At 38.6% G+C, this 15,187-nt stretch overlaps 1 protein-coding gene across 3 annotated transcripts in view; it reads right to left on the reverse strand.

Annotated features, from left to right (window-relative positions):
• Dync1i2 (dynein cytoplasmic 1 intermediate chain 2) overlaps nt 1–13,174 on the reverse strand; it is a 54,273-nt gene extending 41,099 nt beyond the window's left edge. The window contains exons 1-3 of one of the 3 annotated variants that reach the window (XM_051184500.1): nt 13,030–13,174; nt 10,550–10,666; nt 7,615–7,732 (exon numbers count right to left, since the gene is read on the reverse strand). In XM_051184500.1, coding sequence (XP_051040457.1) covers nt 7,615–7,732; nt 10,550–10,657 — 226 coding nt within the window. In that variant the 5' untranslated portion in view covers nt 10,658–10,666; nt 13,030–13,174. Of the gene's footprint in view, nt 1–7,614; nt 7,733–10,549; nt 10,667–12,806; nt 12,969–13,029 lie in introns of those variants that run through there. The other 2 variants (XM_051184499.1, XM_051184501.1) reach the window with 2 other exon arrangements.
• Nucleotides 13,175–15,187: the final 2,013 nt, after the last annotated feature.

Below are 15,187 nucleotides of genomic sequence, written 5' to 3' on the forward strand. Positions count from 1 at the left end.
CTCAAAGAAGCCTGAGGTGAAGGATGGTGTGTGGTAAAATAAAGACATGGGAAAAGGGTTTTTGCCAGGAAGAAGGGCATAGAAAAGGTAGGCAGCCATTGAAGGTGACTGCAGAGATAGAAAATGTTAGTAGAGATGGTGAATGAAAGTACAAGCTTCTGGACAATCCAAAGTGTGAGGTCTCTCCGCTAGCCCAACAATACACACAATACTCACACATCAGGCACCCTTGTAGATAGACATGTGCTATCAGCCTAGGGCTTAACATCTAAGCTATATGCTTTCTTTGTCCTTCTAAGAAATATTGCTTTAAATATTAACCTTTGAAATATTAATTTCTCCACTTATAATGCCTCTCTTCTGATAATGAATATTAATGTGGTTTTGCTGTTGTTGTTTTGTCTTTTGAGACAGGGTTTCTCTCTGTAGTTCTGGCTGTTCTAAAACTAGCTCTGTAACCAGGCTGGCCTTGAACTAACAGAGATCATCTGTCTCTACCTCCTAAGTGCTGGGATTAAAGGCATGTGCCATCATAAAGAACAAGCATTCCTTGACACGAAATGGTTTTTAAAAATTAAGCTACATTTGAAAAAATGACCTGGCAACATGGACAGTATTCTCTCTAAAAATCTGATTTAAAATATCTAAAAATTACAAGAAAATTCAGAAGGGGAAAATAATAAAACAACACTTAACTAGCAATGCTGTGCTTAAATTTAGCTCCTTAGATGGGTCACTTAAAAGTTAGAACATTTATTTTAGGAAATATTTCTATTTCAATTTCTGCTATGTATTTGCCTACAACGTCTTAAATAAGAGTGTCTTTTATTTGGCCTTTCCAAGCAGAAAGACATGATCTTAAAAAATGAAAAATATTTAAGGTCTGGCCTGTGCTGGCACCAGGGATAAAAATGTGAGAGAGCCTACTCTTAGGAATATTGGACAGAATCGGCCAGATGGCCAACTAAGTAACAATCTACCCACAAAGATGATGGGATGTTGTATTAGTGACATCAAAAAAGAAGAGGAGGAGGGAGAGGAGAAAGAAGAGGAAAAAAGTAGTAGTAACAGTGGTGGTAGTAGTAGCTAGGCATCAGGTGCACACATTTAATCCCAGCACTTGGGAAGCAGAGGCAGGTAAATCTATTCCAGTCCAGCCAAGACTACATAATCAGACCCATCTCAAAAGAAAATAAACAAACAAAAAAACAAACACCTTTTAGTTGAAAAACAAGATCACCATTATGTGTTTAGCCCTATTGGTTTCATTATGTTAAATCAGCTAAGAGAAAATAGAAATAAAAAAAGGAAAAACATGTAGTGATCGGACTAGGAAATGGAAAGGCTAAAATCTTATGCTCTTTTGGTAACACAATCTCATTTGCCTTTAAATCATTTAAATTTTTAAATAAGTGTTGTGAGCTAAAACAAAGCAATGACACTTAGCTTGTTTCTCAAAGGCTGCTTACTGGTGCCCTCAACTGTTCTATTTTGGCCTAACTTTCTAACTCTTACAGGCAGCTAAAAAAAAAAAAAAAAAAAAAAAAAATCAAAATATTCCCATGTCAAATAGTAAGATTATATTTAATGAGGAAGATACTGGGGCTGGAGAGATAGCTCAGTGCTCAAGAGCACTTGGTGCTCTAACAAAATGTGCTGGCTAGTTTTATGTCAACTTAACAGAAGCTAGAATCATCTCGATTGACAAAATGTCTCCATAAGATCAAGCTTTAAGCAGGCCGGCCTGTTGGGCATTTTCTTAATGATGGAGGAGGGCTATGCCCATTATGGATGGGGCCACAATGGGCTGGTGGTCCTGGGTTCTATAAGAAAACAGGCTGAGCAAGCCTTAAGGAGCAAGACAGTTAGCAGCACCCCATTCGTGGCCTCTACATCTGCTCTTGCCTCTAGGTTCTTATCTTGTTTGAATTCCTGTCCTAACTGAATTCCTTCAATTGAACAGTAATGTGGAAGCATAAGGCTTTAATAAACCCTTTCCTCTCCAAGTTGCTTTAGTCCTGATGTTTCATCACAGCAACATTAACTCTAACTGGGCCACAGAAGATTCCCAGTTCAGTTCTTAGCATCAACATGGTGGCTGACACTCTCTTCTGACCTCTGTAGATAGTAGGCATGCCCATAGTATACATACATACATGCAGATAAAACAGTCATACACATAAAAGAAAAATAAATACTTTAAAAAGTTTAAATTTTTCAGTAACCACTCACATTCATGAAATACATTCTCATTAAAAAAAGGGATATAGCTATTTACAGTCTTTCCATAGTTTGATTTAGCAAAAACAAACTAACGTTTGAAGATTAGCAATATTTTTTCCCTTTCATTCTCCCCTCATGTGTACACTTAGAACAAAACAATGGCATAAAGAAGAGATTTTTAAGACAGCCTGGCCAGTAAGGATGAGTGCTGTGTAAACCTAAAGGCCTGGGTTCCATCCCTAGAACCCATGTAAAGGTGGAAGCAAAGAACTGACTTCACAAAGGTCTTCCCTGGCATGTATGCCAACCCCGCCCAATAATAATATGATCAAAATGAATCTATTAAACAGAAAAGGCAGCAAGAGAACGATCTCTACCCTGCTAAAGCTCAATCTAAGCATGAATGTGCTATATGGATTCAAGATGGCACCTCTGTGCTAACTTGCCTCAGCTAAAACCATTTCTTCTCCAGTTCTATTTATACAAAATCAGCCTATTACTGCCTAGGAACAATTGACTTAGCAATATTTTTATTTGAATCAACTTGCCCCAGAATTAACTTTCAAAACTCAAGTGTCACCTAAGAGAGGCTACAAAATCCACAACTGAAGGCCAGTTACAGTTCTGATGAGTACAGTTTCTATTTAAAGAAGTCTTGGCTTGAAAGCCTCATAAAGCCCCTCCAGACTGTCAGTATTGGCTCCTGTTGCTAAGCTACCACTAACTCTGCAGCTCCTGTCATTAGAGCTTGTGCACAAGTGCACAGGATCAAGAATTCACACAGATGAAGAGTAAAAATGGAATTGCTAGTATACTTCTAGGATTTGAAGAGTTTGTCAATATGGTGCTGGATATCTCATGAGTTTGAAGCTATAATGGAAAGAAGAGGGATACTAAATTATATTGAATTCTGCTAAATGGAAATGATACAACAATGCTAGTCCTTGGAAAAGGACTGAAATATGCCTGGGTTTCTTTGATTTATGCTAGATTCTGTTTTGTTTTAACCTTTAATGTTTAGATTCTATAAGCATAAGTTTCTGTTATGAAGATGTGCATCCATTGTCCTAAGCTAATCATGACTATCTTGGAGTTTATTTTTGTTTTGTTTGTTTTCTTAAAGACTAATAAAGGTTTGGTTTTGATTTGATTTTGGTAAAAACAAAACCCTTCTATCCTACCCCAGACTTTAAATCGCCTGGCCTTTACCCACTTCATTGTTTGTTTCTCTCTGGCTGACTCTCAATAGTTTTTCAATTAATGAGTGGATAGGTAAGCTTTTCCTTAAAAATCTGTAAAAACAATTATTAGAAATTTGAATTTCAAAAATCAATGTTTCAAACTGTTTTCATGGTTCAAAAGGGAAGTAGTCAAATTTATGGGAAATCTAAATACTATAAATTTACCCCATTTTCATTTTATAATGAGATTATGGTCATGTAAAATGTTTACCTAAGCCCCCATTACAAAGAAAGAAGCTGACCTTTAATCTTAGCACTCAGGAGATAGAGACAGGTAGATCTCTGTGAGTTTGAGGTCTGCCTGGTCTATGTAGTGAGTTCCAGGACAAACAGGATTACATAGAGAGACCCTGTCTCAAAAAAAGATAGAACATAGGGCTAGTGAGATGAAGACTTAAGTTTGATCTTTACCCACATGAAGGTGGAGGGAACCAAATTTTCAAAGTTATCCTCTGACCTCCAAATGCTCAATGGGTACACACACAACAAATATTTAAAAAGAAAAGAAGAACACTTGCTATTCTTCCAGAGAACCTTGGTTTAGTTCCTAGTACCCACATGGTGGTTCACACCACCCTTAACTCCAGTTCTTGGGGATCCTACATCCTCTCTGGCCTCTGAGGCACACATGTAGTACATATACATACATGTAGATGCAACACATTAAAAAACTTATTAAAAATCCCCAAAACAAAACCCCCAACAGCTTACGGCTGATAAGAGCTCTGTTCATACTGTTTTCCTGGATAAAACTTGTCAACTGTCTCCCAATAAGTCCTCCAAGTCTACCCTCAGCCTTCATTTCCAATATCCTTTCTCTGCCTACCTTGTCACCCAATCAAAGTGAACCATGTGCTATTTCTCTGAGTACACTTTAACTTTTCCACTCTCATGTCTTGGCTCACAGTTCTTCTATGAAAAGGCTCTCCTTTCCCATCTATACACACTGAAAGCCTACAGACACCCGGTAGCCAGGTCTACGTGGCAAATTCCAGTCAGGGTTATACAGCAAGACCAAAAAAGAAGGTAACTGGTAGATTTGACTACATAATGAAGGACTCTTTTTAATAAAGATTAAGGACAGAGTCAACAGGTAATTAATTAGGAGAGGATTGTTTGTTGTTTTTTTTTTTTAACAGAAGTCCTACAAATCAAAAGATAAAAACCCCAACAGTGAACAAGCAAAATAACACACATATGTATATGCCAGAGGAGAAAAGCTGAAGACTGACAGTTGTATGAAGAGACAGTAGTCACTTCCCTATAATCAGGTAAGTGTGTATTAAAAGATGTTGGGTTTAACACTACCTGTGATAGCTAACTTTGTCAGCTGGGCACAACCTGGGCTCACGGTGTGTTGGTGGGGACTGTCTTAATGAAGTTAACTGATGTGGATGACACCACTCTCCAGGCAGGGCCTTCTGAACTGTGTAGAAGCGGAAACGCTGAGCAGAGCACAAGTGAGCAAGCAAGCTCTTGGCTGGGCATGTGATGGGACTAGCTAGCTTGAGTTCCTGACTCCCGATTTCCCTCTGATAGTCTGTGACCTGAAACTGTGAGCTAAAGTAAACTCTTCCCTAAGTTGCTTTTTGTCAGGAAATTTTATTACAGCAATAGAAATGCCCATCAAGCTGGCAAAAATTAAAAACTTGGACAATATTCAGTAATGATATGGACACAGGAGGGTAAGCATTTGAAGCCACTTTTGAGACGGATAAGCAGAACCTAATTAAGCCTAAACAAAACATCATAGCCAAGTCAATTCCTGGACATATCCCCAGAGAACTCTTCTGTCCTTCAAAGGGAAGAAAACAGACAGAGTCAACTTAAATGTATAGTACTAGGAAACTGGGGAAGTAAAATATAATGCATAATAGAATATAATACAGGTCAAAAATAACTAACCAGATATGTATGTAGCAACGTGGAGTAAACTATTAGACAATAAATGTCATCGATGTTAAACACACAAAAATATGAAAAAAAATTAGAAATACAAGCACTCAGAACACAGACCCAAAGAACCTATATATTCTAAAAATTAATGGTTACATCATGTATGATAGGAAAGAGAATTAGAAATGGAGAAAGAGGGCAAGCCCTCCCCACCCTACTCTTCTTTAGAGAAGAGTGATCTTCCTAGAATCAATAACAGAGGTGGGCTATGAATTACGACACCTGAGCAAGTAAAATCAAAGGCCAAGGGGGCAAAAAGAACAGAGAAGAAAAAAAAAAAAAAATGACCCAATGGCACAGAAAATAAAAAAAACGGGACCCTCCCCTCCCTCAAGGACTGTACAACTAATAGGAGATGTAGTTCAGTTACTAGGATAACCAGAAAAAAAAAAAAAACTAATTAATTTATTTTTAAAATCAAAGTATATAGCACAGGATTATCAAAGACATAAAAATTAATGTACTGTAGTCTTCAAATTCTATCAACAAAGAAAACACGTGAGCAGGAAGAAGTAACAATGAACAGATTCTAAGAATAATTAACCTTTTCACCTTAAAACCTTTTAGAAATATCAGTTTTACTAAGGACAGTGAAGTTCCACAGCAGGCACACAGCAGTTACTGCCTCTGATATAAGTCTCCTAGGCTAGATGAAATTAGCCTACACCCTGGAGTTCAAGGCAAGAGGACTGTGAGTTCAAGGTCAGAGTAGGCAAAAAACCCTGTCACAAAAACCAAACCCAAAACTCAAAACAAAAACCCCAACAACCTAAAACATGGCTGAGGAGATAGTCAGATCCACAAGTACAGGATCTGAGCTCTTAGCCCCAGAACCAGCTTGGTGTTTTGCTTGTAGCTCCAGCAAGGGAGCTGAAGACTGGTGGATCCCTGGACTCGATGGCCAGCAGCCCAGTCTACTCTGAGAGCAAGGTCAGGAAGGGGATAGCATTCAAGGAATGAATCCAAGGTTATCTTCTCTGTGGAAGAATATTGTTTTAATGCATGTGACTTTTGTTTATGCTGCATCGTTTGATTCTTATGAAGCTATGGTTCTTTACCTGACAAAATACCTGATGTTCTAATAAAGAGCTGAAGGGTAAGCCCAACAGTGAGGCAGGTTTGAGGACAGGCAGAGCTGGCAGGCAGAGAGTATACACAGAGGGAGAAACAAGGAAGAAAAGCAATGAGAGAACAAAAAGAGGACGACAGTAACCCAGGGGGACAGACAGACACCCAGACAGACAGACAGTCACCCAGCCAACCATGGAGTAAGAAGGAAAGTGAGATATGCAGAAGTAAGAAAAATAAAAGTCCAGAGGGAAAATGTAGAAGGGCTAAAAACAAGTCAAGCAAAGCTGGGAATTTATAAGTAAGAATTAGCCTCTCCGTGGACCCCCACAAAAAAGCCAAAAGTGTAAAACTTCTCACTACACTTCTGGTTTCTACACGCATGGCAACTACCTGCATACACAAAAACACACATAACACATACAAACACACAAAGATATTAGCTCAAAAACTAACCTTGAAATGCCAGGTCCCTAAAGGATGAAAGTCACTGTCACACTAAAATACATTTTCTGTAGCAGCACCCAACATAGAACAACTACATTACTTAAGTAAGCATTAAGTGCTTTCTAATGTGTAACTAGAACTCTACACAGTACTCTACACAGCCTACTGGTCTAATACAACCATCAAAATGAATAACCCAGGAAAAGAACAAGACCAGGTAAAATGACTGCCAAAGAGGCAGCCAGGATTATGCTTCTTACTAAAGTGAGAGAATACTATAGATTTCTCTTCCTGCTCCTTTGCTTTTGAGTACTAGTGATAGAACTTTGACTTAGTATACCTTTCCCTAGCCTACGAAAAGGAGTCCACAGTTAAGATTAGGAAATAATCATCTTTAACATAGGATGGTGCACAGTAAATTACTCATTTAAATAAGCAAATTCAATTTGGCAGCTTGGTATGTGTTAGCAGGCATTAATCTTGATTTCCCAAACAAATAAAATAACTATTTATAATATATCTGGGAAAAAAAGGAATTCCAAGCAAATGATAAGATTAATGTTTTTGAGACAAAGAACATATGCAAATGACATCAAACCAATGCACTGAGCTCCGATTATGTCTGAGCTCAACAGAATATATGCCTGCCTCCCATAAGTAGATATACTCAGATCCTTACCAATAGGGGAATCTGTAGTTAGTCCCATGCTTTGAAGCAGTGCCTCAGCTTCTCTTCTTTTCTTTTCAAGATCAGATTCTTCTTGCACAGAAATAGCAGCTTCCTTCTTCTGATCAGTCTAAATGTTTTGTTAGAAATTCAAGAAATAGAAATATCCTATTTACACAAATATTTTATTTAAAAATTTTAATCTTTATTTATATTATGTGTATGGTGTTTTGCTTGAATGTTATGTATGTGCACCACACGTTTGCCTGGTGCCCATGGAGGCTGGGAAAAAAGTTGGACCTCCCCCTCCAAGAACTGGAACTGTCAAATATTTGTGAGCTGCCATGTAGGTACTGGGAGTCAAACCCAGTCCTCTAACTGACCACTGAGGCATTTCTCCAGTCCCATATAAAAGTATTTTTTAAACAAAGTTATAACTATAAACTTTTCAGATAAAATTAGTTTTTGATATAAAGTTTTTATAAATCATTTTCATTGGATCCCTGTTTATACATAATCAAGGCAGCTCCACAAATATATTTTCAAAAAGCTGGGAATGGTAGTTCATGCCTATAGTCCAGAATTCAGTGGGCAGAGAATCTGCCCAGTTCATGCATAGCCTGGTCTAATAGTAAGTTCCAGGTCAGATGAGGTTACATGGCAAGAGTCTGTCTTAAAATACATAAATAATGTTTTAAAAAGCAAATACATCTTTAAAAAGCAGTCAACTTCAAATTTTCTATAGTATGAAACTAATGATCAAGGACAGGAATCATGGAAGTCTCTAATCCTAGTGGTACAAAAACTTATAAATATAAGTGTGACAGAAGGGGAAAATTAAAGGAATTTAAGAGATAAGAAGTAAGTAAATAGACAATTTGCTTTGTTGAAAAAAAGAACCATTTTTTAAAATTTCAATGAATTTATATAAAAAATTTTTATCAAAAACTCTTCTAGAGAAGCTGAAGAGATGACTCATGGTTGAAGTCCACACTGCTCTTGCGCTGGACCCAAGTTCAACCCCCAGCACCCATGTCTGGCAATTCACAACACCTTTAGCTCTAGCTGTTAAACTCTCTTCTGAACTCATGCAGAGGTAATTTTTTTTTAAAAAAAAGTCTTCTAGATAAAACTCATTTCTTTAAGTTTAGACATTATCATTATCATTATTTTATGTTTTATTCATGTTATGTATGTTGGCCTCAATGCTATGGACTTGTGAGATCTTCCTATCTAAATGTGCCAAGTAGCTAGAGCTGCAAGCAAGTGCCACTAAGGCCAGCTGCCAGGTCATATTTTAATAACAAAAAACACATAGCTGGGACAGTTAAAACCAATTTTTTTAATAACACAAAACATTTGTGTTAGACAAATTTTTACCAACTTTTGTTGTTGTTGCTTTGTTATTTTCAAGACAGGGCTTTTCTCTAGAGCTTGGCTGTCCTGGAACTCACCGTGTAGATCAGGCTGGCCTCAAACTCGGAACTCAGAGATCTGCCTGCCTCTGCCTCCTGGGATTAAAGGTGTGCACTACCATAACTAGCTGCCAACTTTTATTTTAGCCATTTATATATAATTTTAGCAAAGTCTTCTAGCTATACAGGACAAATCTCAACATTATTAGAGTAAATAAAATATCTAGTAAAGCTTAAGCTTTCAGTGAAAAACATGTCAAGTAGACAACTATTACTCATATATTGAGTGAATTTTATTAGTCATAATATTTTTATATCACATTAACTTATTTTTATCAAAATATAGCAAAAGAGATGCTGTTATCAAACTGAGCCATCACTGTATGCAATGTAGTAGACTCACTGTTTATTGTTTCATCATGGTGTAAAGATTTTAAGTTAGACATCAATCACATAGTGATTATTCCTTAGAGGCCACTTATAGCCACCTGTAAAAAGTAAAACTCAACTTTGCTCTCATTATTGAACAGTTTAAGGTTATAAATACTATTTGGATCGACTCTGCCAGCCTCAACCATGCTTTTACCAGTTAGCTATGCATCAAATATCCTATACAAAGCTTCAACATTTTTCTGTATACCACACAGAAAGGTTCAGGAGGAAAAAAAAAAAAATCAGGTAACTGTTCAATGACATTACTTTGAAGTAATTACTTTGAGTGACTGTGATATACTGTTTTTTCTGCCAATGCTCTTTCTCTACCTCCTGAGAGATGTCTGCTAGTCTTGTAACACTGACATTTACATACATAAACTTGGTCCAATAGGCACACTTAGGGAAAGTTATGGTATACTGGTCATTTGAAATCAACCTGTGATACAAGTAAACAAATCTCCCCCAAGAACTGCAATAGGGATTTACTGTGTAAATGTCAAATGCAGGACAAGTAAAATCATGTTCAGCTCAGAGCTAATGTGTATCTGTAATTTTATACATTACAGTATGTGGTGAGCAAAATCAGAATAGTACCTCTTTGGCCCTATCAAATCTACTACTCAGTAAATAAATATATTTCAATGACTAGCTCACAATAAACATTAAGTATATCTAAATTCTCTACTCAAATTGTTATATATAGCTCAGTTTGCAAATTAGCAAAAGAATCTGAATAACGGAACTTATGATAAACATACATGTGCTATCTTATAAAGTTTTATAATGCACATGACCTTACTTTGCATAAAAATATATCCCTAGAAGATTACATGAATAAGTTCAATTTCCATAACTCAAATCTTAGAAATGCATAAAATTATATGAAATACTGTTATCCTGTTAAAAACATCATGCTGTATCAGTTTTGTCATTTTCATATACCTAGCTTTAAAGTAAGATTCACTGATAATGATACACTGACAATACCAACTGCTGGATTTGCAACTATTCTGAAGTTATTAGGGAAAGGTTTAAGTACTTGAAACAGAATGTACTTATTCACACTACAGAGTTTTGTTTTATTAAATCAGACATACTTCCTTTTTTTTCCTTTCCTCTTCTTTTCTCTTCTTTTCTTCTCTAATTTGGGCCAACCTCTGCTTCTTACGTTCCAACTCGGCTTTTAATTCACTCTTGTCCGACATGGCTGCGATCTTAAAAAAGCATACCAACATTTATAATAATCATTACACTGATAAAAATAAAAAGTAGCAGACTTTAAAGAAAAAAAAAGTACTTCAAGAAATGTACCAGTAAGCTAAGAATTTCAATGCTACCTAAGGAGAACACACAAGTTATATTTTTTAAATAATTAAGACACAGAAAAATACCATTAAGACATAAGAAAAAAACATATATATATATATATATATATATATATGGATAATCCCCAAGTACTACCGAAAACTTGAGTACAATGGCTAGCACCTAGTCAGTGTTTTAGTGTTCCTAAGACCAACTTTAGAAATGTCTCACTCTATGGCCAGGCTGAAATCATGATGTAGCCTAGGATATCCTCATGGTGGGTCCTCCTGCCTTAAGACACTGGTGTGCTAGGATTAGAGGAGTCAGCAGCACACCTAGGTCCAAAGGCTTTTGATGCTTCAGTACTTGAGTACTAGATAATAAAAGTCATAACTAATGTTTAAAATAAAAGACAGGTTAGCATTAAACTTAGGTCTTAACAGAGTATGATGGCTCACACCCATAATTCCAGCTCTCCAGAAATGGGGCAGAAAGATTCTGAGTTCTAGCAGCCTAGGTCACCATAGCAAGACAGGTTTTTAAAGAACGCTTAGTCTTAGTCTTCAACCATGAAACCAAAAATATTAATAGAGATTTCTGCATTTATTCCTAGAAAGTTGATTAAAAAAAAAAAAACACTGAATGGTTAAACAGAAAATTCTAAATATTCTTTAAGTTCCACAGATGTTCCTTAACAATCAAGTCAAATGATATTTTTCCACCCTTACACATTCTCATGGCATTTTTATATGATTATCTGTGAATGGGCCTGACATATTCCATATTAGACTGTCACCTATTTGAGTCTGGAACTGTGTTTTTTTGTTACCTTCACAGCATGGCAACCTTAACATAAAAATTATAGTGGCAGAATGAATCATGTGTAAAGTAGATGGAATTACAAACATGAACATGGCTTCATATTCACTGTTACAAGAGTGATGAACTAGGGTCTTTCTGAACTAGAAAAGTAACCTATGGGCTGAGCATACGACAGAAGCCAGGAATTCATTACCTTATCTGCATTACTGGTTTAATCTCTTGTCAGTGTCTCAGAACAATTTCAAGAATAAATATTTCGGAATTAGGAAACTGGGCAAATAACCTCTTGAAAATCTTAAGAGGAATCTCTTAGGAAACACAGTAAGTTTGGATTAAGGACAAGATGGTAAGGCGGCAAAAGCTCACCGACTGTAAATGCAAAAGAGGAATTCTAATTACAATACTCCAAAAAGACCGGCAGGACAGTGAACAAAAAATGGTGCGCAGATGACAAGGGAAATGCCTTAAATATAATCATATATTACATATACTCCCAGCCGAGTCATTTGAACAAACTCACAAAGCAAGAGCCTGTGTTTCTTCACCTACCCTCTCCAGGTCTCTAAAAGGCTTCATACTGTAAGGGCTGTTGAAGAGAGCTTCCATATACTTTACTCTGAATGCCAGGCTGGACACACTACTTAATGTTTACGGCCAACTGTCGACAAGTATAGCAATACTACCTGCTATCTAGATTAAAGGAGTTTATCTTCAGTCAACCCTAGCCTGTCCGGCTGAAGCACAGGCGATCAGCTAGCTCCCTCGCCCTCAGACAGGCCAGAGGCTCCTGCTCTGTGACTGGCAGGTTCATTTTCTTAAAACGCCGGGAAGGGGAAAGTATCTAGAGTGGTGTTAAAACCTCTCAGTGTCTCCAACACACACGCCAGGTGCCTGGACATGCTGCCCACCCAAGCAGCAGGGACCTTTATTCATAAACCAAGCAAAGCTTAAGGAATTAATTCCCCCCTGGGTTTAAGGCCAAGAGGACGTGGTCCGGGCTGGGGTGTGTCCCGGGACCGCCAGGCGGGTGCAGGGCAATCCTCGAGACTCCGAGGCTCCGGCCGCCCGCGGAGAGCCCCGAAGTGTTGCCAAGGGCCGCGGTGGCTTCCCCGGGCCTTCTGGGGTCACCAGGGCCCGCGCTGTCAGAACGACTGGCCGGCCGGCCCCGCGAGCTCCGACGCGGCCACGGGAGGCAAAGGGGCCTTGACGGAAGGGCGGCCGACCCACCTGTCAGGTGGTGGGGTTAAGAAAACTTCCTCTGGCCGGTAACTTCCCGGGAACGACCCTCTCCAACTGTCGCCACCGCAGATCCGTGGCGTCCCAGGCACACAAAGAGGGATGGGCGGCGGCCGCTACGGCGAGAGCCAAGGGACAAACAGCTGCGCCGAGACGCCGTCGCTCACAGAAGCAGAGTCGCAACCGCCTTGCAGGGAGGGGCGGTGTTACTTACCTTTTGTAAAACAGAAGCTGATGGGCGAAACAGGTACACACCGGCCGCGGGGCCCGAAGTGTTTCCGCTTTAGCAAAAGCTGGACAACTGTACCTCACATCCTGGGGCGGAGCCCGCAACGCCCCAGAGAACTACAAGCCCCGGCAACAACGAGCCTTATGTGGTTGTGGGAATTGTAGTCCCGATAGAGGAAAAGTATGCTGGGATATGTAGTCTGTCCTAACGTCAGTCCCCAGCACCAAGGCCTTCCTTCTGCCCTTAAAATGCCCATAGGAACATCCCAGCGCCTGTCTTGAAAGTGTTTTCTTTGGTTGAACCGTGCTCACAATGTTGTATGTATTGTTGCTTACTATCCGTGGCCAGATATTGGCAAAATCTTAAGAGATGCTGTTTTCCATAATGAACCTGAGAAAGGGATGCTTTTAAAGGAGTTTATGTACATGTACCTTACCTGTTCATAGAATTTTAGCACAAGCAAGTGAGCCTCAAGCACAGGTGTGGGTGTTTATTGAGGCTTCATGTAGCATGTACACAAGATCTAAATAAAAATGTATTAATTAGCATATAAAATGATATCTGGTCTTTTATAGCAGAATACTTTTCTGTTAAAAGTATGTTTAGTAAGAAAGTTAATCATGCCCGGTGATGGTGTCTCAATCCTTTAGTTCTAGCACTCAGGAGACAGAGGCAGGCAGATCTTTTGTGAGTTCAAGGCCAGCTTGCTTTACAGAGGGAGTTCCAGGACAGCCAGGGCTATTACAGAGAGGAAACCCTGTATGACAAATAAAAAAATTATACTGTTGGATCTGACTAGATCCAATAAAAAAATTATTGGAATGTGAATTATCTGAAGTGTATGGGCTGATTCACATGGTTTGAAAAGTTTATTTGAGTAATTTGAAGCATTATTTGCCAAGTATTAAGCTATTACCAATGCATTATCTTTCTTATCCTCTAGAAAACAGGCAAGAAACACATTGCTTAAGTTTAGATTGATCTCAAACTTGAAGTTCTAAAATTTCAAAGAGTGCTTTGTTATGCAAACTGTTTCCTCCTCTCCAAATATTTAGTTTTTGTTTATTCACTTGAAAATTTCTTCTGAGTGTCACTCATCATGTCCCAGGAACGGAGCGTCAGACTATAAGAACGAAAACATACACCTCTTCTCAAAAGAGAAAGACTGGTTTCTCAATTCAATTAACTGTTAAGACCCGATAGAGTAAGTAAACTATAAAAATAGGTAAAAGGGGAAAAAAAAATCCATGAAGAGATGATTCCAGAAACAAGCCTTTGATTCTGGAAAGCTGATTTAAAGTTAACCATGTAAACAAGATGCAGAAAGGTACCAGGGTTACCATAGAAGGGAGAGGAGGAAGAGGAAAAGGAAGAGGAAAAATAGGGTCAAAATACAGAGTGAGAGAGCAGAACATGGTGGAGAATTGAGAGACAACTCAGAGTGGCTGTAGGCTAAGAACTGAGGACAGAGTTGTATATCCAGCTTAGTCTGAGCCCTAAGGCGGCGAATATAAGAGGAGGTTTTAAAGAGGTGAATGGCATGATAATGCTGACGTTTTGAATAGTTCTTTAGAAATGGTCTGGAGAAAGGCTGATTTACTAGTGTTTTCTTTGTCCCTCAGATTCTTTCCTGGCCTTTTATACCAAACTCCGTGCTTTGGGTACTTGCTCGTGGCTTCTAAGAATTGCTTTGTGGTTAAGTTTGACTTCATGGGACAAGGAATGCTGTCACAGGCTTTTATTCCCAGGTTGAGGGGTGGGCCAGGCAGATCTGAGATCAAGCCAGCCTGGTGTGCATAGTGAGTTCTGAGACAGCTAGGGCTACACAATAGAGACCTTGTCTCAAAAACAAACAAGAAAACAAAAAAAGAGGCCCCAGGCAAGTATACAGACGCTAGAAAATAAAGAAGTAGTAAGATTTGTTGTTGGTCGTTCATATAAGAAGTCACTCTAGTTCTCTGGAATAGACCAAGAAATGAATGTTTAGGGAAAATGGAAGATTGAACCTTGGAGAAAGAGAAGGCAACAGCTTTTCTTTTCTGGATGGAAGGTACCCTAAGGTTCTGAGTCCACTAACTGGACTCTGGCTGGGGTATTTTGTATAGCCCCTGGGTCCTCCCCTTCCCCCTTTTGGTCCAGTTTG

This window comes from Phodopus roborovskii, unplaced genomic scaffold, assembly GCF_943737965.1.
Source record: "Phodopus roborovskii unplaced genomic scaffold, PHOROB, whole genome shotgun sequence".
Lineage (NCBI taxonomy): Eukaryota > Metazoa > Chordata > Mammalia > Rodentia > Cricetidae > Phodopus > Phodopus roborovskii.